General features: G+C 47.7%; 9 protein-coding genes across 9 annotated transcripts; 4 read left to right on the plus strand and 5 right to left on the minus strand.

The window, feature by feature from the left end:
* Window positions 1-255: 255 nt before the first annotated feature.
* I303_102887 (biotin-[acetyl-CoA-carboxylase] ligase) lies at window positions 256-2,906 on the plus strand (the record flags this gene model as incomplete). Its single annotated transcript, XM_018406233.1, has 5 exons — window positions 256-630; window positions 687-1,756; window positions 1,820-2,193; window positions 2,280-2,514; window positions 2,603-2,906. The coding sequence occupies 5 exons, from the start codon at window positions 256-258 to the stop codon at window positions 2,904-2,906; spliced, it is 2,358 nt and encodes a 785-aa protein (XP_018264727.1).
* A 995-nt stretch (window positions 2,907-3,901) lies between these two features.
* Window positions 3,902-7,865, minus strand: I303_102888 (uncharacterized protein; the record flags this gene model as incomplete). Its single annotated transcript, XM_065968646.1, has 15 exons — window positions 3,902-4,231; window positions 4,308-4,373; window positions 4,435-4,497; window positions 4,579-4,811; window positions 4,912-5,252; window positions 5,315-5,498; window positions 5,562-5,658; window positions 5,718-5,981; window positions 6,044-6,138; window positions 6,210-6,411; window positions 6,473-6,604; window positions 6,659-6,903; window positions 6,969-7,263; window positions 7,330-7,516; window positions 7,594-7,865. The coding sequence occupies 15 exons, from the start codon at window positions 7,863-7,865 to the stop codon at window positions 3,902-3,904; spliced, it is 3,006 nt and encodes a 1,001-aa protein (XP_065824718.1).
* Window positions 7,866-10,739: 2,874 nt separating this feature from the next.
* Window positions 10,740-12,869, plus strand: I303_102889 (uncharacterized protein; the record flags this gene model as incomplete). The annotated part of the gene is made up of 12 exons (XM_065968647.1): window positions 10,740-10,810; window positions 10,885-11,008; window positions 11,080-11,086; window positions 11,363-11,420; window positions 11,556-11,623; window positions 11,705-11,743; window positions 11,844-11,965; window positions 12,044-12,125; window positions 12,220-12,274; window positions 12,416-12,477; window positions 12,559-12,698; window positions 12,807-12,869. 12 exons carry the CDS (start codon window positions 10,740-10,742, stop codon window positions 12,867-12,869), a joined length of 891 nt encoding a protein of 296 aa, XP_065824719.1.
* Window positions 12,870-13,133: 264 nt separating this feature from the next.
* Window positions 13,134-14,965, minus strand: I303_102890 (ATP-dependent RNA helicase FAL1; the record flags this gene model as incomplete). Its single annotated transcript, XM_018406237.1, has 7 exons — window positions 13,134-13,386; window positions 13,456-13,617; window positions 13,753-14,027; window positions 14,225-14,652; window positions 14,724-14,733; window positions 14,843-14,888; window positions 14,949-14,965. The coding sequence occupies 7 exons, from the start codon at window positions 14,963-14,965 to the stop codon at window positions 13,134-13,136; spliced, it is 1,191 nt and encodes a 396-aa protein (XP_018264731.1).
* A 350-nt stretch (window positions 14,966-15,315) lies between these two features.
* I303_102891 (uncharacterized protein) lies at window positions 15,316-17,522 on the plus strand (the record flags this gene model as incomplete). The annotated part of the gene is made up of 6 exons (XM_018406238.1): window positions 15,316-15,411; window positions 15,519-15,843; window positions 15,975-16,373; window positions 16,512-16,920; window positions 17,056-17,273; window positions 17,389-17,522. The coding sequence occupies 6 exons, from the start codon at window positions 15,316-15,318 to the stop codon at window positions 17,520-17,522; spliced, it is 1,581 nt and encodes a 526-aa protein (XP_018264732.1).
* A 558-nt stretch (window positions 17,523-18,080) lies between these two features.
* On the minus strand, window positions 18,081-18,662 carry I303_102892 (uncharacterized protein; the record flags this gene model as incomplete). Its single annotated transcript, XM_018406239.1, has 1 exon — window positions 18,081-18,662. One exon carries the CDS (start codon window positions 18,660-18,662, stop codon window positions 18,081-18,083), a length of 582 nt encoding a protein of 193 aa, XP_018264733.1.
* A 496-nt stretch (window positions 18,663-19,158) lies between these two features.
* I303_102893 (uncharacterized protein) lies at window positions 19,159-21,815 on the minus strand (the record flags this gene model as incomplete). Its single annotated transcript, XM_018406240.1, has 12 exons — window positions 19,159-19,263; window positions 19,401-19,911; window positions 19,973-20,384; window positions 20,458-20,527; window positions 20,595-20,858; window positions 20,942-21,005; window positions 21,105-21,237; window positions 21,301-21,378; window positions 21,459-21,486; window positions 21,552-21,566; window positions 21,633-21,739; window positions 21,800-21,815. 12 exons carry the CDS (start codon window positions 21,813-21,815, stop codon window positions 19,159-19,161), a joined length of 1,803 nt encoding a protein of 600 aa, XP_018264734.1.
* Window positions 21,816-22,197: 382 nt separating this feature from the next.
* On the plus strand, window positions 22,198-24,382 carry I303_102894 (uncharacterized protein; the record flags this gene model as incomplete). The annotated part of the gene is made up of 8 exons (XM_065968648.1): window positions 22,198-22,255; window positions 22,330-22,584; window positions 22,699-22,790; window positions 22,908-22,969; window positions 23,053-23,142; window positions 23,225-23,531; window positions 23,732-23,807; window positions 23,874-24,382. 8 exons carry the CDS (start codon window positions 22,198-22,200, stop codon window positions 24,380-24,382), a joined length of 1,449 nt encoding a protein of 482 aa, XP_065824720.1.
* A 132-nt stretch (window positions 24,383-24,514) lies between these two features.
* I303_102895 (uncharacterized protein) lies at window positions 24,515-25,785 on the minus strand (the record flags this gene model as incomplete). Its single annotated transcript, XM_018406242.1, has 2 exons — window positions 24,515-25,305; window positions 25,443-25,785. The coding sequence occupies 2 exons, from the start codon at window positions 25,783-25,785 to the stop codon at window positions 24,515-24,517; spliced, it is 1,134 nt and encodes a 377-aa protein (XP_018264736.1).
* Window positions 25,786-26,157: the final 372 nt, after the last annotated feature.

Raw genomic sequence — 26,157 nt, forward strand, 5'->3', positions numbered from 1 at the left:
TAAATCGAGCATCGCTGACTTTGACTTTTGATTTCGCTGTATCGGTGATCCCCGCCGAACATCCCAGATCACGTGTCGCGAACGGAAGTGAGCCCGACCTGGCGGATGCCCAAAGCCGAAATGACACTCAGAGCCAAGCGAGAATTCAAAAGTTGGGGATGCAAGCTGCATGGACAAACATTAAGGCTACTGCTAAAAAATATATAGGTTCTGAGTTGACCATTCACGGCTCTCAGTGCGTGGGCTAGTACAAGTATGCCAGGCCCTCAAGCATCCGCGCATCAAGTTTTAGTCTATTCCGGACCTGGAGTTTCGCCCCTCTCCTTGTCCCACACAGTCCTTACCCTCTCTCTTCTTCTATTACCTCATTACACCGTTCAACCAGTCACACCGGAAGTCCTTTCCTCTCAACCATGGGAACCCTCTTGCGCTCTGTTGGTCGTGCCTGGCGGACGGGATCTGCCTTTCGTCGAAGAGCTGACTACCAAGCGTAAAGTTACTAAGAGGATAAAGGAGTACGTAGAAGAGGGAGGAAGGTATTTCGGGATTTGTGCAGGGGCATATTTCGGTACGAGCCAAGTCAAATTCGACGTTGGTGGACCGATGGAAGTGATTGGAGATCGTGATCTGGTAGGTCTCTTGTTGGACCTACCTTTATTTTGCTAATTTGTAGAGGATCTAAAAAGGCTTTCTTCCCTGGCACAAGCGAAGGACCGACTTTCGCAGGGTTTCAATATGCCTCTGAATCAGGCTCCCGAGCAGTCTCCCTCTTCCTGGAACCATCATCTTCATCATCCACGTCCACGCACCGATCATTAGATCACATATACTATAACGGAGGCGGGCATTTCATCTTACCCTCACCAACACCGTTCAATGTACAAGTCTTAGCTCGGTATGCCGATGTAAAGGACGAACCGGTCGCAGTAGTCTTAACGCAAAACGGGAAAGGCAAAACAGTACTGTGCTCCTTACATCCAGAATACCCGCTGAATGACCCACCCGCAAGATTGGCCATAAACAAGCTTGAACATTCCCCAGAGATAGAAGAGATTGAGGCCAGCGACAAAGCACGGATGAAATGGGTGGAAGAGCTTCTCCTACTTCTCGGCTTGAGTCCTCCTGGTAGACTCGATAACGAGGGAAGTCCTATCAAGGGCCACACAGAGGACGTAGATGGAGCAGAAGATCCGAAACTGCTGTTACATCCCACTCATCCTTCGCCTATCTTCGTCCTCTCCCATCCTAATCTGCCCGAATTATCGGCTGGCTCGATTTCGAGGAAGGAGCTGCAAGGCAAATTGATTCGACAAGAAGAATGGGCAATTCTGAAGGATGGGAATGACCAGATCAATTTCGGTACGATCGAAAGCACGGGCGGATCTGCTTCGACATCAGAGGACGACGTGACTCGATGGCTAGCTCAAAAGAGACGGGATCAACCCAAGTTTGAGATCCCTGAAATTGGAGACCTCCAAATCAGCTCCGGCGAATCGTCCCCTCCGATACCACAACCACCAGACTTCCATTCCATACCGAAGACAGTGCTGTTACCTTCGCCAAACGCACCATACACACCGAGATGGACCCCCTTATTCAATTTCGCGACTTACTGGTCAGAGTTGGATATCGCGCGAAAAGGTGCTGGAAAACGATCGGGAGTCATGCGCAAGGGTGAAGACGGCGACAAGTGCGCTCTAGGTGATCTCATCATATATGGAGAGACCGTCACTAGCACACAAACAATGCTCGATCGGTGAGTTTATGCCCATTACCTGCACTGCTCCGAAAACTCAGCTAATTTGTTTGAATGTTCCAGAAATCCTATATTACTCACCAATCTCACGGCTCCTTCAGCTTTCTTGGCGTCTTTCCAGCTTTCGGGCAGAGGACGTGGATCGAATATATGGTTATCGCCACCTGGATGTCTTCAATTTTCGCTCTTACTCGACCTGCCGGCTTCCTTGTCAAGTAAGATGGTATTCATACAATACATCATGGCTTTGGCAGTCTGCGAAGCAGTGGACGAGGATGGCAGGCTGGGGGTCAGGATCAAGTGGCCCAACGACATATATGCTGAAGTCGAGGGCGTTGGCGGCACGGAGATGGGCAGTGGGAAGAAAGGGAAGGCTAAATTGGGCGGAATATTGGTCAACACCAATTTTGTCGGTGGGAAGTGGAGGATCGTTGTCGGTAAGTCCACCGCTCAGCTACCTCATTCCTGGAACACCATTATCACCTCGAGGCCGCGACTGACGACTTGACTGCATGTATCGTAGGCTGTGGAATCAATGTACTCAATGCTCTACCGACTACTTCGTTATCTCAATTGCATTCCTTGTTAGCTGCTAAGCTATCTTCGACCTCTTCTAGCAGACCGTTACCTGCTCCGCCAACTATGGAAGGTACATTTGCCAAGATCATGAGCTCCTTCGACTCGAAATGGGAGCAGTTTATCGAGGAAAAGGGCTTCAAAGGGTTCATGAATGAGTATCATGGTCGATGGCTACATTCGTGAGTCAAGTCGAGTGATCGCGATCTTCTACCTGTATTGTATAATGTGAGCAGGCAGCTGAGTAAAAGTGTGATATGGGTGCAATAGTGGACAAGAAGTGACTTTAACAACTACCGAGCCGCATACTCCCTTGAGAATACTGTCAATCACCCCAGATCACGGTCTACTACGTTGTATACCGATTCAATCGAAATCGACAGCCGGATCAGCTACAGGGTTGACCCCATTATATAATCGGACTGTCGATTCCTCCGCGGAAGATAGGTATACCCCGTCAAGTATGAGCGGGAACAATAGTGGGAGTGCGGCAAACAAGACTGAGTTTGTGGATCTGCAGCCTGATGGGAATAGTTTCGACCTGATGAGCGGGCTGATCAAGCGGAAGGTGTGAATGAGGGACCGGGGCGTCGTTGCCTGTTGAATGTTGGTTGTTTTTGTCTGGTGGGATTGTACGGACATGCGAAAGTAAGAAGGTTGTGCAAGTATCCTATCTACCTTTTCTGTGCTCCTTGCTTCCCTAAATTTCTTCAACATTGTCCTGTGGAATAATGGAGGCTGAATTCAGCTGATTACAAGATTGTACTGATGTGTCTCACAATCGATACTTGATCATTGGCGGCGGATCATGTGAACCAGCTAAAGCAATGGACAATTGAAGAAAACAGAATCGAAGTAACAACATTCGGCAGTATTGCTACCCGTTTCAAAAGACTTTCTTTGTTGTCTTGTGTTGAGCTTCACAATCGCCTTCATTCTCAGTCTACTCTCGTTCAAGCGCCTCGCTAAGCCCATCTTCCCCTCCCACCCCACCCCTACCCGAGCTTAGACACGTCACTAGCCTCTGATCACGCTTGGGATGTCACAGCTATCGGAAGATCAACGGTCGTCATCTCTTCTTCCTGTGTCCGCACTTGAAGGGATACGATTTCTTTCTTTTCTCGGTGATTCCGATCCGTCAGATGAAATTGTTCTTCGGGATCTTTTCGGAATCCCGAATACCTGAAGGATGGTTTGATCATGATGATGGAATTTGCCTTTTCTCGGTACGTCCTCTGAATCACAGTGCGTATCTGGTCGTAATTGGAGAAAGAAGGACATCTATCTATGTATTGGAATTGACCATCTGTGATACTACAAACATACGACTTCTTCTCCACCTCCCTCCGTTCGTATTCCATTAAATCTCAAGTCCGATCAAGTATTGTATCGAGTGATGGACCCAAGTGAGATCCAGATTATTCACAACGAAGTCCATGACTTTGCTACGATCAATAGTTGCGAAGCGATGCCTTGCCCTCATACTGATGCATATCATAGTCACACAAAATCTGGACCACGTCAGAGGATGGTCCGCTGCTTGAACATTGACCTGTGACCGATACCTTATTACGCCCTATTCGATCTCGCACTACTCGCTCTTTGCCTTTCCGTACTAACCCCGCTCGTAGCACTCGTAGCACTGACAGCCACCGCATTAGGCGCTGAGGTCATCGCCGTTGGAGTAGATCTACTTTTCCTCAGACTATAATGCCCGTTCCACGCTATTCTAATCGCTAAAAACCGAACATCTAAGTCGGTATGACTACCTGCCAAATGACATATCGATATTAACCTATCCTGGAAAGAGTTTGAGCAAGCCTTGATACGTTGTCTGATGGAGTGTAATTGCTGTATTGAGATTGTCGGTGAGTCGGTTGTTGGGGTAGTGTACAATCCCTGAAATAAGAAAGTCAGTCAATTCGTCCAAAAAGTGAAGAGAAATATGAGAACCAATTCTGGGAGGCCGACTCACTCTCTCTGCATCTCGCTCTCTATCTAGACGGGTCGCTTCGGCCAGAGACCAACCATAGAGATCATCCTGCAAAATCAAATCAGCTTTTCTCTAGTATCAATAAGCCAAGCTTTAAGAGAGCACTTACCGTGGCATCCCTAAACTGAAGAATGAAGTCTAGAGCCTCACGAACTGTCTCGAGAAGGATTTCCTATCCATCCACGGGGCAATCAGTCAAATTCACTTGATCGAAGATGGACACAGAGATGGAGACAAGAAGGACAAGACATACCTCTTTCTCTCTTCTACTGCTCAGAAGTAGTACTTTGCGCACTACCCTATCTAGGTATTCCCTATGAGCAGCTATCAGGGCGTCCAGATCACCTTCTCTTTTCTCCGTGAACTCCATCAGGGCTTGCCATGAGCATTCGATGACTTCTAATTGATAGAACGCTTGAAGGTTGCGCAGGAAGTGGACCATTTCAGCTTGGACAATTCGACAGTGGTGCCAGTCATTACTCAATCCTGAAGATCACGATGCAAGAACGTCAGCAAAAAGATCACGCGGACAGAGACACAGCCATCAGACCAGAATTAATGCTCAGTTCGGACGGGATCGGCTCACCTGGAATATCTTCGTAAGCTCGCGAAGTAGAAGTAACCCTAACCCAACCTTGGGTAAGAGCACTTTCCACCCTTTTGAGCCTCCAAAGATGGTTGAAAAGCCTATCGTAATCTAGCATGGCTCTGTGGTCCAGGACCGCATTGAGAGGAGCTTCAACTTTGTATTCCAGTGCGAAACAGTCCCAGCCTGTCTCGCCATGGGAATACTCAAGTATCCTAGCGTCCAGTCTCCGCAGAATATCGGGATCATCGAATTGGGCGTTCGATCCTCGGATGGCTGATTCCAGATCTGAGGTCAAGTGATGTCGATACAATGATATTGCTGGCTTGGATAGACGTGGTCTGTACACAATCGTAGTATATCAGCTTGGTGAGAGGAAATTCAGTCGAAAGACCACACTCACGCCAAAGCCTCCATCAGCAACTCAGTGAAATCACCAGCGCCAAGCATGAGGTACGATTTGAGTGCTCTGAGATGATCAAGCAGGACGAATTTATCGAAGAAGATCTCCAACAGCCTTTTACTAGCTATCGAGTAAGCATCGTCGATCGATCGCTCTAACCCTACTAGATCACTATACTTCAACGCTACGTGTGTCAAGCAGAGTGTCAGCATCCAATCAATAAACAAGGAAGCGTATCAGGACTTACCTCTACCGGCATTAGCTAGTTTAGCCTGAGTCTCAATCCAATCGCTATCACCACAGCTGTATCTGATGAAATTCAGACTTCGGCCGGTTGAGAAGATCTGCAAGTTACGCGTCTATTAATGTCCTGTGGGTACATCGGGACGAGATATGAGCTCACCTTCTTTCCGAACTCTTCGCTGACGAATCCGGGGACCATCCCTTTCACAAACACGTATTTCTTCTCCCATACTTTATGCGCTTCATCGGTACCCCCGGCAGAATCTATTCCCACTTCGAATCCTACATCACCAGCCGGTGATATCCTGCCATCTCTCAGAGAGATCGTTTCGGGATTGAGTTGGACGAAGAATTCGTTGAACGGGTCATGCAGATCTCCCGAAAAGATCCAGCGCTGTAGAGTGAGGAAGAATGGCTTTGATACCTATATGGCCGAAATTGTCAGCTCGGGACATGATCAAGGACCAGCCTGAGACGTCGACATACCTCTTCAAGTATTTGATCGGTGAATCTCCGTATAAGGGGATCACCATGACTTGTATGTTTGTGTATCTTGGAGACCAAGGCACCTCCATGGACCTCTAATCACAGTAGAGAATTTCAAGCATTAGCTGTGACGCAGCCTCAGATTTTGGGTAGGAACCTTGCGCACTTTTCGCTTCGTCAACGACCAAACTCATCTGCTTCAATTTCAGCCTCATTTCCTCCGTCCACAGACCCAATCTTGTTAGCGTCAGACCAGCACCTTCAGCAAGATCCTCGTCCTTTTGAGCACTTTGGTTCATTTGAGATTCCAGGACGGCAAGCAGTCGATGGTATTCCGATAGCTCGTGATGCAGGAAATGGCATAAACTCTACGGAGCACAAAGGTCAGTCCTTGTCTGAATTTAGATCATAACAAGGAGGGTCTCTCACCTGTTCGGTCATACCGCCTTTGCTCTCGCCGGCTTGTCGGGAATTTATGAAGTCCGTCACTTGTCTGTACAGCATGCCCATTTCTGACAGTTGCATCAGAACCGTTTGCGTGGGTTTAGATATGTATCCATCCTGTTGACATGTCAGTTCATCGTCATACAGCTCGCAAGCAGCATTGCGACATACTTTCGCTTGATCAGCTACGATCTCGATTCCTACTATATCACCTTCGTCCCCTTCTTCTGCTCGATCAGCCGCGCCATCTTTACCCAGCGGAAAGCCTACTCCATCTGCCGCCCGACCTTTCTCGGAGAGATAAGGATTTTGCTCCTTTGGCGGACGAAGAGCGAATCGGACGTATCGCCCATCGATACCTTGTAACAAATACAGCATATCTCGGAGTAGCAAATGAGCGGGGAAAGGCTTTTGAGCTGTCATAAGATGATTCAGAATGAGATTAGAGCGTTGAACCCCGTTCAAGCGAGAGTAATCTTACCTTTCGATGTCCGCCAGGCTTTCAGTACATCAGCTTTGCTTTTGCCCTTGACGTCAAAGTCGAGGCGAGGCAAATTTGCGGATGCTGTTTCGGCCAGAGGCTGTCTGGATGAGCCAGGCTGATTTGACGGAAAGGTTGATGGTGCAGCAGCAGGAGGAAAAGCTCTGTTAGATGCTGACGATGGTGGTCCACCGGAAGCACTCGAGCTAACGGGTTTCGAGCCAGTGTTGTTAGGATTATGTTCGGATAGGGCAAGGAGAAATTGCAGGTGAGGCAGAGGGGATGACAGCAAGCGCTAGATGAGCTTTATCAGCTTGATTGCCCGTCCGGATATATTTGAGGGAATGCAAGGATTACATACGCCTTTCTCCAGCTTGTTCCATATTCCATTGAACTTCATAGCTCGTTCAGAACCGCTTGAACTGCTTTCTCCTCGATTACTCTGCCTCGAAGCCGATCTGCTGTCCGTGCGGCTTGATTGGAGCAGTATTCGCTTAGCGGCATCAGGTAAGGTCGAGGCAGATAGTGGAGTCGAGGATGGCAGTGAGCTGATGATTTGTCTGTCGCTTAGCTCAAGTAATCTCGCAAACCGCCGGCGCCGACTGCAGAGATCAGCTCGGCCTACCTTTCCATGATCTCCTCGCACCATTCCATCAATTCCTTGACCCTCTCTTTCCGTTCTTTCTCCGCCTCATCCTCGAAGTCTGCTCTGCTCTCAGGTCTGGAGCTAGCTCCGGACGATCTACCTGATCGAGCATCGGTGTTGAGCCTACTGCTCCTCGGAGGAGCGAGAGATGGCACGAGCGAGGAGACTAGTTGTTCAAGGGGAGGTCGAGAAGCTGAAGTTGATGGTCGTGTCCGGTGAGTCGACAAGGACGATGAAGGCCTGGTCGACATGGCGGCGAGGGGAGTGTCAGCTCCTCAGCAGTCAGTTCCAAGGTCAAGTCCTGATGTATGTGATGTATGAGAAGGTTTCTTATGATTTGTTATGACTTTAGCTCAATGTATATGGGGAACATTGACCTTATTTGGACCATGTCGTTTACGTTTATTGACACACCACGCGACAAGAAAGACGCGTCGGAAAGCGGAATCAAATCTGCATGCAAATGTTAGTAGAAGATCCAATACCTCCTTTCATGCAGGACGACGAATGCCTGGAGGATCAGCTTGATCATGCCCGACTTGTCAAACGTATGCTTATCTTGAATCCGCCCTCCTTGTCTCAGAATGGCGCGGAACCGATCTTTGATTTCATTAACAACCATCAGCATCAGCGAAAGCATCAACGAATGGACATCGGGAATCAGGAATGCCATTTTCAGATCTAGATTTGGATCAGAATATCCAGGAATTATCAGTATCGCCCTCTCGATGGACAGGATCTCTGATCGGATCGAGGCAATACACGTTTCTTTCTCAGCTTGATGATACTTCGAACGCAAGTGCTGATCGCGCAAGCATATCCAAGTCCAGATCCTTACCGTGAAACCTCAATATGAAACTCGATCAATGGCTTTATTTACTTTATCAGCAAACCCTTGAGTCTCGAGAAACTGAGAAACGAGACATAGACATAGTCATGAAGTGAACCACAGCAAGAGGTCATAGCCAGTTCTTATGCTTGTGCTTCTTCCTCGAAAATGCTTGCACATCGAAAGGACTCCACTGCGGATTGGTGTTACATCAAAAGCAGGAACGCAACAACGCCCTTCCCGCTTTGAGCTATCTCCCTAAGCGAGGTGATCCTTTGGGATTCCGATTGATTGTCGGTCGGGCAGTCGAAAATTGTCTGATCATCACGACAACAAACCTAGTACCCATTTGGTCTATCATAGATCCCAACAATCCTGAGCATTAGTTTACATTATCAATCCCAATATTAGGCTTATACTGATGATCAACTGAAATAACTCAGCTGTGAGACAATCGTCAGCCTGGCTCGTACAGTCTCATGATGGCCTGCAGGACATGACCACAGTCCACCCTTCCGCTCAAGGAGCTGGAATAGATGTGTCACTTGAAACATCATCCTTTCCGATACGGCTTCTGATCAATGCAAGACCGCACGCTTTGATCTCGATGTGCATTTCCGCCCATGCACATGAGCACAGATCCCTTTCCAAGAACATCAAAGGCGTTTTCGGAGAAGTTATCGCCATAGCGGTATCAATTCCTCTTTCCCCTTCAGAAATCCCAGGTCTCGCCAATGACTGTTGACCGTGCTCAATTAAATTAGCGTTTCATCCTACTAATCACTGAACTCGTATGACCGGCCCGAAGAGGTAGGAGAGATGCATCAATCGACCAGTCAGAGTCAGACAGACATTAGTGCTCCTATCCAGGAAAATGAGTCGATGTAACGGGTTACAGCCTTGACTTTGAGGAATGGACTATTCTCTTAATTAATCACTCGCAATGCATTTCAACACAAATTGATTGACCCCTGCATCAAGATCGAGCATAGAATGAGAAGTATAGAATTCGAGATCTGACTTCTCTCTACCTAATTGTCGACGGGTTTTAAGTTTACATCCTGCTTAACCTCGTGATTTGTGACTACCTAAAACTGAAGACGAATTGACCCGGATCGTTTTCCTTCTCCGTGCAGGGCGTCCTTTCGATAGGTGCACGATTCTCAAAATTGATCGATAGCGCCAACTTTACCTGATGACCACCATCCTTTCTCAACATAATCGACTTGTCCTCGAACACCATCTCGATATCCACCTCCTTCATCGAGCGCCCTCGAGCCTAGATCAATTCCCATTCCAATTCAAATTCAAATGCTATTTCAATTTCGGCCTTTTCAGTGCTCATCCGAGCTAGAAGCCAAAATCCCAAACAAAAACCCGCTTGAAAAAGCCGAAGAACTTCCTTATTCTGATACATTCAAAGTATTATTTCACTCACAGTATACGGCAATCTCAGCCGAAGATCTGAGCACAGATATATAAGAAGATATTGATCATCCGAACAGGGTAATGTGAACCCCTGATGCCTGTTCGTAATTTATCACTATCAGTGAAACAGCAATAATCAGAGTCATTCCTATCATACCCTTACCATCAACCGGTAGGCCATATATTGTCAATCCTGCATACTGCTCAGAGTAAGCGTTTCATCATCATCACTATAATCACCATCAATACCAAGTAGAATCAGGACAGTGGCAAGCCTTCGATCTCGGTCAACAAACGAAGATCGGCACCTTTTCAACAATATTACAGTGGGCAAATCTCGATAAAAGGAAAAGAACAGTCAAAACACCGTAGTAGCGCCAGCTCTCGAATCGCTTAACGTGCTTTCCTGCATCAAGATCACGCATTTAATCATCGATAATTCCCCCCAATGCGCCTGGATCGTCGAACATATTACTCGAAACATCAAAACCGCTCTGGACGCAAGCGGGGATCAAGCACTCGACGCGCACTTGATCAACCGAAAAAGGTGACAACCATTAGTCTCTCTAAATTACCTCTGGCCATCACAATCAGCCCTTCTTCGCCTACGTCCCCACATTCGAGTTCTTCTCGATCGACAATTGAAGAGGACACGCAACATCGGGCGACCGTCTTGCATTCGATTACCGATTCCGATATAAAAAGCATCAGAACATCTGCTGCTATGAACATGTCATTCTATTTGGACATCCTGCCTTCGTCCCAACACCACTCCCTTTCACTTTCGCGCCGCAGAAGTTCTGTCCTGTCTGGTGATTCTTCTATCTTGTCTCCCATCATCGTCACTCCAGAACAATCGTACTCCAGAATGCCCGCTCTTTTCGATAAGATCTTACGGCCTAATTCGTCGATAGGGCATTCCCTTTCGGAAAGAGACCGGTATGTAATTCTGTCCGGTACTGATCAGATGCAGCTTGCAATCGAATTAGCTGATAGGTGTCTTGCTATCGTAGAATCAACGCATCATACGCCTTACATAAGACCATCCTCGACCCATACCATACACAAGTCATCAATACTCATTTGCACAATATCCACTTGTCGCAACGGAGAACCTCCGTTCTTGACGTTGGCACGGTGAGTCGATTCGAAATTCTTTAGGAGAATGCATAGATTTGTGCTGACCACGAACCTTTACATCCGTTCAGGGTACTGGTAAGTTCTGGTTTTACGCTTTGATACTGTATTCGGATTTGCGCGAGACACACTGACAAATTGTCATTAAATCATAATCTGGATCATCATCAACATCAACATCAACGATCAACATTATTACACTTTGCTGGAATTGGCTCTTTCCTCAACTTTCCGTTCTTTCTGAAACGTTATTCTCAAATACCCCTTGCGCCCCTGTCCCACAAATCCACTTATTTCGCAAAACAACAAATTCGACCCCTCCCGCACAACGAATACACTTCGTCGGAGTCGTAGGCACTTGGGCTATAGAGGTTGCTAACACACATCCATTCAGTGACGTTCTGGGAGTTGAGTGAGTGTGGACGATCTCTACTTCGGTAAATCCCACACAGGTAATCATCAAAACGCACGGATGGAGGGCGGGTGCCACATTCGCCGCCATGCTCCTCCAGCAGCCACAAAGCTAAAGTGGAATTTATTCAAATAGCATAAATTGGGGAATGATGACCCATGGAGCTCGGTCCAAGCATGGCAACCTGGATTTCGCTGCAGTCGGTGAGCTATTACCATCTCCTCGAGTATAACAGTTCCTGCATATACAACATACCGCTGATGGTCAAATGCATTGACGAAAAGATGTTGAAGAGCCACTCCCTTGGCCGAGGGGATCATTCGGTGAGACTACTCATGCTATTTAAGGCTGACATCCTCAGATCCACACCTCTCGAGTGGCGGTGTAATGATCCGTGGCTAATCAATCAAATGAATTTACTAGACCTCATACATGTCAAAGGTCTTCTACTCCAAATATCGCACTACCCTCGGCTGATCGAGAAATTGGCCATGGTACTGCGTCCGGGCGGGCTGCTGGTCGTGGCTGAGTTCGATCCTACCCATGTAAGCTCACATACACGCAGCCAATCATATTTGTTCCCTTCGTCAAGTTCTGCCATGGACTGACTTGGCAAATGATAGATATCAGCGGACGGCTACGAAACGCCGAGATGTTTAAGGCAATGGGATGCCTGTGTGAAAGCTGACGCTGGAGGTCGGGGAGGTAAGTTCAGCATCAATCTTGCTCCTAAATTGGAGAACCTGTGCTTTTCGACCAAATTGTACGATTCAGCTGATGTTGCTTACATCGGACTTAGCCAACATTCACTTTCCTAGTCAGATAGCTTCGGTTATAGCTGGTGCTGGTGTATTGTGAGTTATGTTTTACGACTTAGCAGACGTATCAACTTCCTCAATATCCCCATTTGTTCAGCCCGATCCATTGTTTTCCATGACAGAGTCTGCGAATTCAGAGATCGATTTGGCTGATTTTCATATTCCATTGGGTATTAGCGTCTCGAACCCGTACAGTCAATACCTCGCTATCCCAGCCTCATCCCACACCAATCGAGGCGGTAAGTCATCTATCCTATACCCGCATGACTCTGCCGTTTTCGACTTGTGTGGATGTAAGGGCTGATCCAATCGATATATAGATCCGTTCTCTGCCGCTAGATCAGGTCAGATCCACCAACAACTGCTCTCAGCCAACATGCGGAAGACGTTTGCGGATTTGGTTGAGTACGGGTATAATCAGCCTGATTTGGAGGTCATGTTGTCGAACTGTCTTGCTGAAGTGAGTTGCTTGACGTTTCATTGGACTAGATATGACTTATTATCTCAAAAAGGGAGAGAAAGCAAGAGGAAATAAGTAGATTGCAGCTGAACTCATTGCTCGTACCAGCTCTCTAACCCAAATGCGTGGTATATCCATCGGTTGTATGCTGTTTATGCGATAAGACTCTGAAAGCTTGAATGGTGGAAACCGGACAATTGGACAGTAAAGATGCTTCTGATCGCTCAAACTTATAATCAGTTGATATTAACGATAACGACTTTGATAACGATGACAAAAATGACTATCTTGGTCCAAATGCATGGTATGACAATACATTCACGATCAGATGTGCGTGTTTGTATGTAAGATATACATTCCCATTTTGTTTGTATTTTGTCATACGAAATGTACCGTATATACTGCATTTCAGCCGAACGCTACTACTCCTTATGTCTATGTGAGTTCAGTGACGTTCATCGGCATTTCGTCGATCTGAGTCGAATAATACTGCTCGATATCCCGTAAGATCCTAACATCTTCAACAGTGACGAAATTGATCGCTACACCTTTTCGACCGAATCGACCTGATCTACCTATTCGGTGTAAGTAGTTCTCACGCGAAGTGGGTAAATCGTAGTTGATAACTAGCGATACTTGTTGGACGTCGATACCTCTTGCCCATACATCTGTCGTGATCAATACTCGGCTGTAGATCACGAGAGAAACATAAGCTATGGATAGCTGCTTCGTCGCTGTCGAAAGATAAAAAGCTTACCTTTGACCACCTCTGAATTCAGCCATGATCGCATCTCGTTCTTTCTGAACCATCTCTCCGTGTATACTGCTGACTGTGAAATTGGCTTCTCGCATCTTCTCGGTAAGCCAATCTACCTTTCTTCGAGTATTACAGAAGATGACGGCTTGAGTGATGGTCAGACTGTATGATCACCTCATCAGTTAGCTCTTGACATCCTTCGCGATCTCTGCCGTTTGTCCTTAAGTCTGAGCAAGGACAGCTTCGATAGAAGCGGAAATCGGACGCAAGTGTAATGTTCAATCCGCTCTCACTCACGTGTCGTACAAATCACACAGGGTATCGAATTTCCAATCCTCCTTTTCGACAGCAACGAAGAATTGCTTGATACCTTCCAACGTCAATTCATCACGCTTGACCAAAATCCTGATTGGGTCAGTCATGAATTTGGTGGTCATTTCCAAGACGTCGTGAGGGAGAGTAGCGGAAACGACCACGACTTGAGTGGCAGGCGGGAGGTATCGGTAGATGTCGTATATTTGATCTTTGAATCCTTTGTTCAGAAGTTCATCGGATTCATCCAGGATAAGCATCTGCGATGGCGGTATGTCAGTCTACCCCGACCATTGATATTGCCTTTTCACCTCCTCGAATCCTTCCTCTCTGATGCCGCCTGACGCCCATCAACTGGAATTGCCCAACGCCTTCGTTCAGTTCCTCTTTTCTCATTCCCACCTACACTCGCCTTACCACAACGCAACGGTTCATAAAGATCTGTCAAGCCACGCACCTTGATATCTTTGGTCCGCAGATTCCTTCGTCTGATCATATCAAACACTCTTCCCGGTGTCCCACTGACAACCTGTTGTCCAGCCTCCAACTTCCTGATATCCTCTCCTACGCTAGTCCCTCCTATACACGCATGACAGGAGACATTCATGTAATCTCCCAGAGCTAAGACAACAGTTTGAATCTGTATAGCCAATTCTCTCGTCGGGGAAAGGACTAGGACTTGGGTTTCTCGGATTTTGGTGTCGATAGATTGCAATGCCGAGATCGAGAAAGTAGCCGTTTTACCTGTACCTGATTGAGCTTGCGCGATGACGTCTCTACCCCTCATGATCGGTATGATTGCTCTCTGTTGGATAGCTGAGGGCTTCTCAAAGTTATATGCGTAGATACCCCGAAGTAAGTCTTCTTTCAAGTTAAGTGCCTCGACTGGTAAGTTCAACGACGGTGTCAGCTTGGCAAGTCTGAACGGAGCGAGGTGAAGGAGAGTTGAGACTCACAAGTAGGAGCCTAGAAGTCGAGAGGAACAAAAGTGTCATTCATATGAGCACCTCTGAGCCTCTCGATAATGCACTGCGTTTCCCAGTTGGTCGGGTCGTGCAGCTTGAGAGATACGTACCACCGAGACTGCCTCGGAAGACTCGAAAACGAGCTTCTCGTCGCCGCTACAAACGGGTTCAGCAGCTGGTCTCCACGTCCTGCAGGGGGCAGCTGACTATACTCACGCATTGATTCCTGCCATTTTGGACTCTTGGTCTGCTGTTTGACCTAGTACAGATTGTGGAAAGCAGTAAAGGAATGTACCAATACTTCCCCCTTCACCTAGTTCATCTCAACAACATCGACTTAAGAAGAGATGGTGCTTCAGGTGGCGGCGGAATCAAAATGGGTATTACCGATATTTTGCCGAACAGTGGCACTTATTTCGCTTCCTTCCCTGTCTCTGCTCTGCTTTCAACCGTATTTCAACATTTCACACTTGACACTTCCTTGGACCGCAAACGACATACTGTTGACGAGAACCAACACTGTTATCTACCCCAACTCCGTCGAGAGCCAAGTCAATCTCCCTAATCAGACGATACTGAAAGGATGGACTCGATCATCGAGACTCAGCGTTCGGCACATGAAGAGCTAGAGCGATACGAACAAGCTTTGGCGGAGGTGTTAATCCAAAATCCAACTGCTGTGAGTCTACTCGGTTCTTATTTTTGCATTGGGCCCCTTCTCCTTGATATATCCCACCAGGATTCAAGCTGATAATTAACTGTGCTTTCTTGTCTCGACCTCAACAGCAAAAGAACATAACAAGGCGAGATCGAAAGGCAGCCGAGATATTGGACCGTATAGGCGGATTACGGAAAGAATTAGTTGATTTCTACGAAGACTTACCCGGACAACGGCCCAAAGAGTTGGATCTCCTCTCTGCTCCTTCTGCTGCGACTGGCGGAGATGATCTAGCAGAGTTCTACGTCCGATATAATAAGATCAAGGATTTCCATCAGAGGAACCCCGGGATAAATAGTAGACAATTCATAAATCAGGTGGATGATCTTGTGAAAGGCGATGGGATACAGAGTTATACTGTAGAAGGAGATGAAGAAGCCACCGTAATTGATCGTAAGTCTCATCCATGCTCACTCTAAATTCATCGAACCTGTCAAGTGAAACCAGCTCGAGAACTTCTGAATACTGATGATTTCATCGTTTCTTCCCTTTTGCTCGGTGCTTGATGCTTGATTGCGTAATAGCTCTGGACAGTGTGTTCTCAGGAGAAGAGGCCCACGGAAAATATCTCGATGTCTATCTGAACCATTCGCAATATATGAATCTGCGCGGAGCGACTAGGCTGAGCTATATAGCTTATCTGGATTTACTGAAATCAGGAAAGGTGGAGAAGAATCTGGATCTGAAGGAGAAAAGCACGCCTGGATACCTGGAATACGTCCAGACGCTGTACAATTACTTGATATCGTTCTTCGAAAGAGCTCTACCCCTGGTCAACTTACAATCTAAGCTGAAGACGGAGGAAGAGAACTTCAAATCTGATTGGGAAGCGGGATCGCTGAAAGAATGGCAAGCGGAGAGCTCGTCCAGCAAGAAAGCGCAAAATGGGAATGGGAATGGTGAGGGAATATGGTGTCAATACTGTGAGTGCACTCAATTTCCTCCAGATCGAACGGCATCAAATCAGGCAAACTCGTCTTCTTAAATACGAGATGAGGAGTATACGAGCAGGAGGCAGGGGCCAGCAGATGGAAGACTGATGATCTTGTAATGATCAACAGGCCAAAAATCGTATTCGAAACAAACGGTATACGATGCGCACCTCAACTCAGATAAACACAAGAAGAAGGAAGCAGCAGCTGCGAAATCGGCAAACGGTACAAACGGATCACCAGCTCCTTCGGCTCCAGTCGCTTCATCCTCAAATGCATCTTCAGCAACGCGAAATAAGGTGGAACAGGCTGCACGGTTGACATATCTAATTCAGCAGATCCTGGTGTTCCCGCCTACACCGACCAAGTTGGCTGATACGCGGAATGAGACGGAACGAAAGATGGCTTTGACTGCCAGGGAGCGAGAGACGGAGTTGGAAGAACAGGAAGAAGCGCCGCCTGTACCGGTCGACCTGGGCCAAGAGGATGACGAGGACGATGATGAGAAGATTTACAATCCACTGAAACTCCCTCTTGGGTGAGTGATCTATAAATCTGTTATCCTCCATTCTTCACCCCTACCTATGTCTTCCTTCCAAAAATGTTTTACCTGACGGATGGGTCCTGTGGTACGAGAAACGACTGATCCTGATTGCTTTTGCCACCCGAATAGTTGGGACGGTAAACCGATTCCGTACTGGTTATACAAGCTTCACGGTCTAGGCGTGACGTTTGAGTGCGAGGTCTGCCAACAATCGATACAAGGACGAAGGGCTTTCGACAAGCATTTCTCAGAAGGAAAGCACCTGTTGGCGTTGAGGTCATTTGCAATCCCGTCGAATGCACAAGTGCATTTCAGGGGAATAACGAAGATTGCAGATGTTATGGCCCGTGAGTGAACAGCTTGCTTCGCGCCTCTATCGCACATCACTCGATGCTGCGAATGATCCGAATGATTGATTAATACAAAGTCACAATCGAGCTGATCGCGTTATGCGTCCACTAGTCGCGGATAAATTGAAGAGGGAAGGACGATCCGAATTGGCTATGTTAGACAAAGCAGAGGAATTTGAGGACGAAGAAGGGAACGTGTACGATAAGAAGACGTATTTCGATTTGAAGAAGCAGGGTTTGTTGTGATCAGAGTGTACATGTAGACAAGAGAAGAGGGGTGATTGAGAGAGGCTTCCGCTCAGTGTATGCATTCTCTGCGACATTGCAGCTTCAGTCGAAGTCAAGTTACTGCATCTTTTGGTCCTGCGAGTGATTGAGGCCGATTCATCATCGGTCATCGAGGGCATTGCAATATGTAGGAAGGGGAATTGTTCGCTTCGCCTTGTCAGTCCTCGCGCAAGTCCCGTAGTAGGATTTCTGTTTCTCAGCATAGGATTTAAGAATGTCGATTCATTTGATATACAGATTTCGAATCATCGTCATACAATTATCATAATGCATAAAAGTCCAAGCATGGCATGGCGTATGAATCCCCATATCCATTTCATTTCACTTCACTTCGTATCATCTGCATCTGCAGTCTCGAAGTGTCGAGATATGAACTATGGCCCTCGTTTCGTCCATATAGTCGTTGAGATTCGATAGGCCTGATTCATTCCACCATCTCAGCGACCCAACAATCCACCGCCCAACTTGAAATTTATCCACTTCTATCCAGCACTCACCGAGCTCTGTTCTATCATCTTACAGTTCCCCTTGAGCTTTCAAAGCAGCCACGAAGAAACACACCACCGCCGGCAAATCCGTAATTATCGTCCTGACTACATGCATACTCAGCCATTCCCTGAGCGATTCCATTGATTTCCCTCTTCCCTTTCCTTCTTGGTTTCCAGCTCCATCTGAGTCTTTATCGCCATTCCGAATCTCATGCAACAATCTCAAAGCTTTAGGTCCAAAGGCCATATGTCCAAAAGCCAATACCGTTCCCAACGCGTAAAACATCTTCGCTGAATCCAATTTGAAGGGCGTGTTCCGAAGGTTGTATATATTGGTCAGACCCCCTCCTGCGGACCAGGCGAATGAACTGAATAGGACAAGGGTAGACTTTGGACCCCATTGGCGGAACCAATCGGGCAGAACATCGGGGGAATTGGGGTGCGAGGTAGAGAGCCAGGAAGAGAGGAATTGGTATTCGTCCACAGCCCATTGGAGCGATACGACGGAAGACACAAGGGGACATAGACGAACAATGGGAACAGGCAGGAGGGAGGGGACGATGTAGCCTGAGAGAGCGGCTGCGATGTTTCGATTGGCGAGTTCGACCATTTTGAGAGAGAGAGGAAGCTGGAAGCTGTTCAAGGTGTTCAAGGTGTTCAAGGTGTTCAAGGTGTTCAAGGTGTACTGGGATGAAGCCTGGCTTTTAAGTTGCGGGTTGCGAGTCAGAGCGATTGATTTAGTTTAGTTTAGTTTGGTTTGACTTTACTTTACTTGACTTTGCTTGTTTCCTCTCGGTGATGAAATGCGTGGGCGAAAGGAAAAGTGGGAGTATGATACTGTCTGATACTGTTACTCGTAAAAATGCACGACAAGACGTCACTCGGTCATCGTCCACCGGTTCTTTATCCGATAGCGAATACCTCCGAAGTTTAAGCTTGTTTCTCACGTTTCGTCCCTTCGTACGTTTCACATTGCGCATTTGCCGCTGACAGCGGATTGCACAATCTGTATTTGCACTAGAACGACACGGGCAGACACGTTGCAGTAGAGCATCTCTTATTTGTAAGTTCTATAAACACAACTTATTCGACTCAATGTACAACGCTTAGACAGGGACGGACCACGTTCGGACGATTCCGTCTGATCCAGAGGTGATAAGTCTATCGTCTCCTAACCATGACACGCCGGTCACTCCACCCGGATGTGCGTTCTACAACCACAATCGCAGAAACGATTCCCAAAGTCACAAATTCAGCACAGCACAACACAACACAGCAGAGCATACGAAACGCGTCCGCCAAACGATGCGGAGAGGTAAAACGGGAGAAAAGACGACACCGCACTCACCTTGATAGCTATATTCTTGCCTACGTTCTCCCTATTCCAAATATATATACTCTCATCCAACCCTACACTAGCTAATCTCTTCGTAGATTTAGACCAAGCCAAATCGACGATTCTACCCGTATGGAAAGTCCATCTGGACGATACTGTCACTTCCTTCCTCTCAACATCAATCAAGATGATCCTTCCTGCCGAGTCTCCTGAAGCCAGATATTTCCCATCTGATGTGAATGCCAGAGAAAGAATATCCCCTTTATTATCTTCGAATGTAGCCAGTTCCTTCTCGGGTGAGACGGAACTCAAGATGACCTTTTTGCCTACTCCATACGCTATGATATCTGAATTCGGCTGGGAATGAGCTGCAACTGCCGTTGCGGGACCGCTACCTACGCTCGAGGAGCTAGAACTTCCGCCTGCAGGATGTAGTTCGATACCGTTCGAGGTGGCTATGTAGACTCCGTTAGGGGTTGAAGCGATCCCAGATGGCTGAGATTTAGTCGCGAGCGAAGAAGATCTGATTGACCAGCTAGGTTCAGCAAGGTCGTTTTTCGCAAATGATATAGAAGTGTACTCACGAAAAAGAATCCCCCTCGATAGACGAAACTTTATCGTCCCATCCAGCAGACCAAACTTTGCCTTCTGATTCGCTCAAGCCGACGACATTGGCGGTATGGCCTGTACCTTGGATCTCATCGCAAAGACCCTCGTTCTCGCCTATGCTAAATTTCTTGATTGACCCGTCGAATGAGCCAGTATAGAAGGTCGTCTCCTTATCATCCAATGTCGAGGCGGTGATAGCTTTGGTCGCGCCGTGTAATTTTCGCCATTTCGTTGAAGACGCTTCTCGAGTATCGAACAGGTTCAACACACCGGACAAGGAAATCGAAACAAGGGTATTAGGTCCTGCGTACACGATACCATTTTGTTGGGATTGCACGTCCGATCCAACCGGATAGCTTTGAATCGACTTTTGCGTAGATGCATCCCCTAGATCAGGACAAACAACCAATCAGCTGCTGTCGTGCATCTCTTTCGGTTCGACAGAAGTCAGTGCACTTACATATGGAGACGAAACCATCCGCTCCTGCTGTGGCGATACTCTTCGAATCAGGAGCCCAAGAACATGCCATCTGCAAGCCCATGATCAATCAGCGAGATATTCTGGAAAAGGGAAAGAAGTATTCGAGTCAGACTCACTAAGGATCCACCTCCTTCGGTACCAGCTTCGCCTTTGACTTCACCAGTCTTGCCCCCGTAGAAGAACAATTTCCCGTCACTTGCCACACTGGTGAACAGCTCGCCGTCAGGTGAGAACGCTACATCCCGAACGAATCGGGTATGGGTGTTGATCATTTTGTCGTATTTGAAGGGAACAGCGGAATGGAATATGATCGAATTGTCGTCAGACCCTGAGATAGCCTTGAACGGTCTTTGATGGCGGACTGAGAGAGCATTTATGGGCTATGAAATCCATGTGTGACACGATCAATTTTTGTCTTGCTTGAGATCAAGTGTGAAAAGGACCGTTCAATGAGCTTACTCACCTTCGAATGTCCAGTAATTTCACCACACGATGACCCGCTATCCATGAAGAAAGCCGCGCCGAATCTAAGTACGGTGGACCAGCATATTCAGCTCTGCTCCAATCGATAGGATTCCATTCTGGCACGGCTGAGACTGGTTCGTCGCTCTCAGAACCAGACTCACTTGTCTTTGCCCTCACCACCGACAATGATTCTCTTACTCTCCCCATCCCAAGCCAAGTCATTGATCTTGCCTGACAACGGCCTGATAGCGAGTTTGAGGTTGTTCTCGGGGTTGGTCACATCCCATACTCGGACTGATCGACGTCTAGTTTTCAGCCACAGCTATAATGTCCCAGGATGAGATTGCGTGGACTAACCATTTCCCGCTATGTCCGCTGAGGCTGCATAGTAGCCAGAGGGGGAGAATCGAGCAACAGTTGCCGATTGTGTGTGCTCTGACAGTGTTCAGCTCATTAGCTGGTAATACGACTACCTTCAGCAGCAGTGACAGCGAAAGTAGAAGAAGAGGTCTTACGGGTATAAGCATGGGATAATTCGGTGTGCTATGCTCATTGCAAAGCCAAGGTCAGTGTCCGCCCGTGCCAGGTCCATCCATTTGAGGACCTACATTGAGGTCTCGGATCTACAGCCACAGCGGGGTCAGCTATAGTCTCAGAGGAGCGGACCGGAGTGGAAGCTCGGCACATACTATGACAGCTCTTCCATTGGTATAGATCAACTTCTCGCCCTTCGGATCAACACCCAACTTGGTCGATTCAGACCTGGCGGTAGCAGGATTGCAGGGGTATATTGGGCCTGCACGTCGGTGTAAATGAGTTGTGACGGTCCGATAAGTCATGTGAGGATCCTGCTTACCTGATTTGTACGCCATCTTGCTCGCTTGCTTTCTCTGCTTTGAAAGGTCTTTGAGAGCCAGTAAAGCGGTACAACTGTACAATCGCATGGATGAGGTGGACGTCTAGTCTGGCGTCATGGCTGTGTTGTGTTCAGGGTAAGTTGATTTCGTCGCGTGTCAATTTGCGTGCCTGTGTTTTAGGTGGAGGTAGTACTGATTTCGGTCGAAAGGTTGTCAAGAAGGAGTAGGTCGTAGGCGACTATGACACGCATTGACGTATCAGAAGCAAGGGATCTCATCGAGTGACAACGAGGCTTCTGAAAGGCTCAAAGAAAGACGATCCCCTCCATCAAGCTCTTAGCTAGCAGCTCACGATCATTGTGCCGAGAGCTAAGAGTTAGTAACGGCGCGCACGAAGATGGAATCCAAAAGTATAGTGAAGATCGTCTTTTTCGCTCTCGTCCTTGACTTACTAGGTGAGCCATGACCACTCGATCTTTCCCACTGACATGAGCTAGGAGCCAACATCCGTCTGATTGATATGATGCAGCTTTCACAATACCGTTACCCCTCTTTCCGAGATTGACAGCATGGTACCTCAAACTCGACTCTTCCCCCGACTCCCTTCTGTCTCGCCTACTGCTGATCAGTAGGGAGTGGCGCTCAATCCTACTGTCCTTCAATGGATCATCAAGAATAAGAGCAGAGGAAGGGAATAAACAGTGGGATATCGTTTTACTAGGTGGTCTGATGGGAAGCTTGTTCAGCTTTTGTCAGTGTGTTATCAGTCCTTGGCTCGGCAGCTGTAAGTTTGTGTCGGGTGCTTGACCACAATCACAATCACCACGATTCACACGCCCGCGAGTGTGTAACACCATCGCTCGGAGCACAAGGCTGATAATTTTATTTTGGACCGAAGTATCCGACAAATACGGGAGAAAGAGAATACTACTAGCTACCATGCTGGGAAACATTTTATCGGCTGTCATATGGATACAATCCACTTCCTTTGTGAGTAACGGAGCTTCCTCATTGTGTGTGACTCCTAGTCCCCAGCATGCTCAGATCCGGTATTTGCGTTCGCTACGACTCAACAGTGAGCACTGACCACCCCCTTTTCGGCGACAGGCTTCCTTCCTTCTCTCCAGATTAGTCGGTGGATTAAGCGAAGGCAATGTCCAGCTCAGCACGTGAGTCACATCCCTCCATCCCAAAATTTCAAATCGTCGCTCAGCTTCGTTCAGCCCACTGATCAGGCGATGTCTCGATTCAGAGCAATCATCAGTGATGTAACTGTTTCGTCGAATCGATCAAAATCCTTGGCTCTCGTTGGAATAGCATTCTCGATATGCTTCACCTTGGGGTACGTCCTGTCCATTGCCCGTGTCCTGTCCTTTCTTGCCATTTCAAGTCGTGCAAGCTGAATCAGGTGGGTTGAATGACAGACCATCGCTCGGAGCGTATTTCGCTTCTCAGCCCGTCCCACCGGCCCTCTACTCGTCGGATATCAAGCTCAATGTATACGCTGTCCCAGCTACGATCTCTTTGGTATTACTCGTGATTGAGACCCTGTACCTAGCGGCGAGACTGCCTGAAACGAAGGGCTGGAATAAAGCGGCAGACGAAAAGTCTCCATCGAAGGCGGATGAAGGAAGAAGTCAGAGTCATTTGGCTTTGACCGCGGAGGAGAAATTGGATAGGTTGAGATTTGTCGGAAGATTGCACGGTCTATTTTTGCTCTTCTTCTCTGGTGTAAGTGTTATTTTCGACATCAAATCTGACCCGATACGTCCCTGGAGAATATCCTTGCCATTCACACCACGACACCACGACACCACGACACCACGACACCACGACACCACGACACCACGACACCACGACACCACGACACCACGACACCACGACACCACGACACCACGACACCACGTACAGCTGACGATGGGATTGTACAGGCCGAATTTACCTTGACTTTCTTGACGTACGACCTGTTCTCAGCTAGTAACGCAGAAAACGGTCGATTACTCTCATGTGCGTTGTCGATGTTCAGCGTTGTCGCCTCTGACCACTGACCGTTTCTTCGAATTTGATATTCAGATATCGGCATCCTCTCTGCGCTCTTACAAGCCCGCCACGTCCGACCTTCCCTCGCCCGACTCGGCGAACTACGACTGTCGTCTTACGGTATCCTTTCATGTGTTATAGCTTTATCCCTTCTTGCCACTTTACCTTACTCCGTCTCAACCCCTTCTTCTTCTACTTCTCCTTCTTCGGGGATCTCCGCGACGATGTTATACCTAGCCGCTACTTGTTTGTCGTATACCAGTGCGACAGTCGTCACTGGTCTGACGGCTTCAGCGGCGTCCCTCATAGACGACACCAATCCGAAATTGCAACGGGGAAAAGCTCTGGGAGGATTCAGGTCGAGAGGACAACTAGGTAGAGCTGTCGGGCCGTTATTGGCTTCTTCCCTTTATTGGGTCAAGGGGCCTACGGTTGCCTACGCGACGTTAGCTGGATGCCTGAGTTTGGTTTATTTGTTGGCTAGATCGCAGATAGCTCACTCTGATCGGGAAAGAAGAAAAGATGAAAGGAAAACGCAATAGGTCTGGTCATGCGTATGAATGCATACTTGATACAACAACATCAAATGTCTCATGGGATGACGAGTATTATTACTTGTCGATCGTCCATCACCGACGGTTGAATTGTCAATAACCGGTCACTGGGTCACTGGGTCACTTGGTCCAAGCAAGAACGAACCTCTCAACTCCAAATTGATCTTTCCAAATTTCCGTCTTCTCCACCAGTCCCCCATTCGCAGCACGCAGTATATCCACTACATCCGCCGATTGACCCTTTCCTATCTCAAGTACTAACCTTGGTACTCCCTTCCAACCCTTTTGTTCTAGTTCCTCCGTTTCACACAGGAGATCAGGTAAAATCTCAGATATCCTTTCATGATACTTCAGACCTCTCCCATGTTTCTCCTGTAAATCACCTAGAAGCGCAGAAGGGGATTCGTACTCCCTCACACTGCGCGGTAAAGTCTGGTATTCGTTGTAAGGGATATAAGGTGGATTGGAAATGATCATCCCGTATTTCCCATCCCCAGTATGCCTCTGCCTCAGGTCCGGATGTGGGGGTGGGGGTATCAAGCTTGAATTGGTGTGTGAGAGTAATTTGGTAGTATCGCCATTAAAGAGATTCCCGTATTTGAATTTGACTCTATCGTCCAGATCTGAGTCTCGAGCATTTACCATGCCCAGCTGAACGGCCACTGGGGAATTATCTATCCCGACGACGGTCGATAAAGGGTTCAAACGAGCTAAGAGGAGACCGATACATCCTGTCCCAGAACACAAGTCAAGGATTTTGAGTGGATTACTAGGGCGGTCGCGTGAAGTGAGAGAGGAAACGAGAGATGAGATGTATGAAGCGAGACGGTCTGTTAGAAAAGCTGTTTCCGGACGAGGGATAAGGACGGGGCGGCGGCATTGGATAGTCAAAGGTCCGAAGTCGGTCGTGCCTACAACCATGAGGATGCATACGAGTATCAGCGAATTGTAATTTAGCATCAGTGGTATGGTGCAGCCAAATGATATCGTCTTTTGCAAGCCTGGATACCTTGCTGCTTGGTAAGGAAGGTGTTTCGATGAGACTTACCAAGGATGTACTGCAACGGTTCGCCTTTACTCCGCCTCGCAACCATCTCAGAGATACTATCTTCCTCTATTTCAGGCATCTTGCCCTTGGCTATCAGCCGCTTGGCTTTCTCTCGGACCTCTTGCGTGATCCAGCGGATTTCGTTGAAGGCGTCTTCCGGGGTGAGCTCGTCATTCTGGAGAAGAGTAGCGACATGGTCAGAGTCTGACTGGGCCTGGGTGGAGGTGTATGTCCTGCGTGATGTCGAAGCGATGTTGGGCGATGACCACAGTGGACCCGCTCCCAAGCTCTTGAGGGTCCACTGTATAGGAAGATGGCGGTTGAGAGTGCGGATGGATGACATCTTCAATGATGATCGCTCCAGATCTGCTGTATCTGAGGTCTCTTCATGTCACTTGCCCAGTCAACGCATGAATCAGCAGCTCTGCATTGACTTTCCAACTTTTCGGATCAACATATCGCGATTGGCTATCTTTCCGCCGGAGACGCGGCAAATTAGTATGATGTGGACTTTGTGGCTCGCTTATCACTGGTTATCTGCAGAGAAATGACGCTCGGGTGAATTGAATTGGTTCGAGTCCACCTGAATTGGACTTTCAACATTTTCGACTTTTTCGTAGTGACCAAAAGTATTGACGACCTTATTCCAAGACTGCACTCGCTGAAATAGCTTGCATGCTCGTCCGCTCATTACGGCGATCATCAAGGCTACTAA

This window comes from Kwoniella dejecticola, chromosome 3, assembly GCF_000512565.2.
Source record: "Kwoniella dejecticola CBS 10117 chromosome 3, complete sequence".
In the NCBI taxonomy this organism is placed as follows: Eukaryota; Fungi; Basidiomycota; class Tremellomycetes; order Tremellales; family Cryptococcaceae; genus Kwoniella; species Kwoniella dejecticola.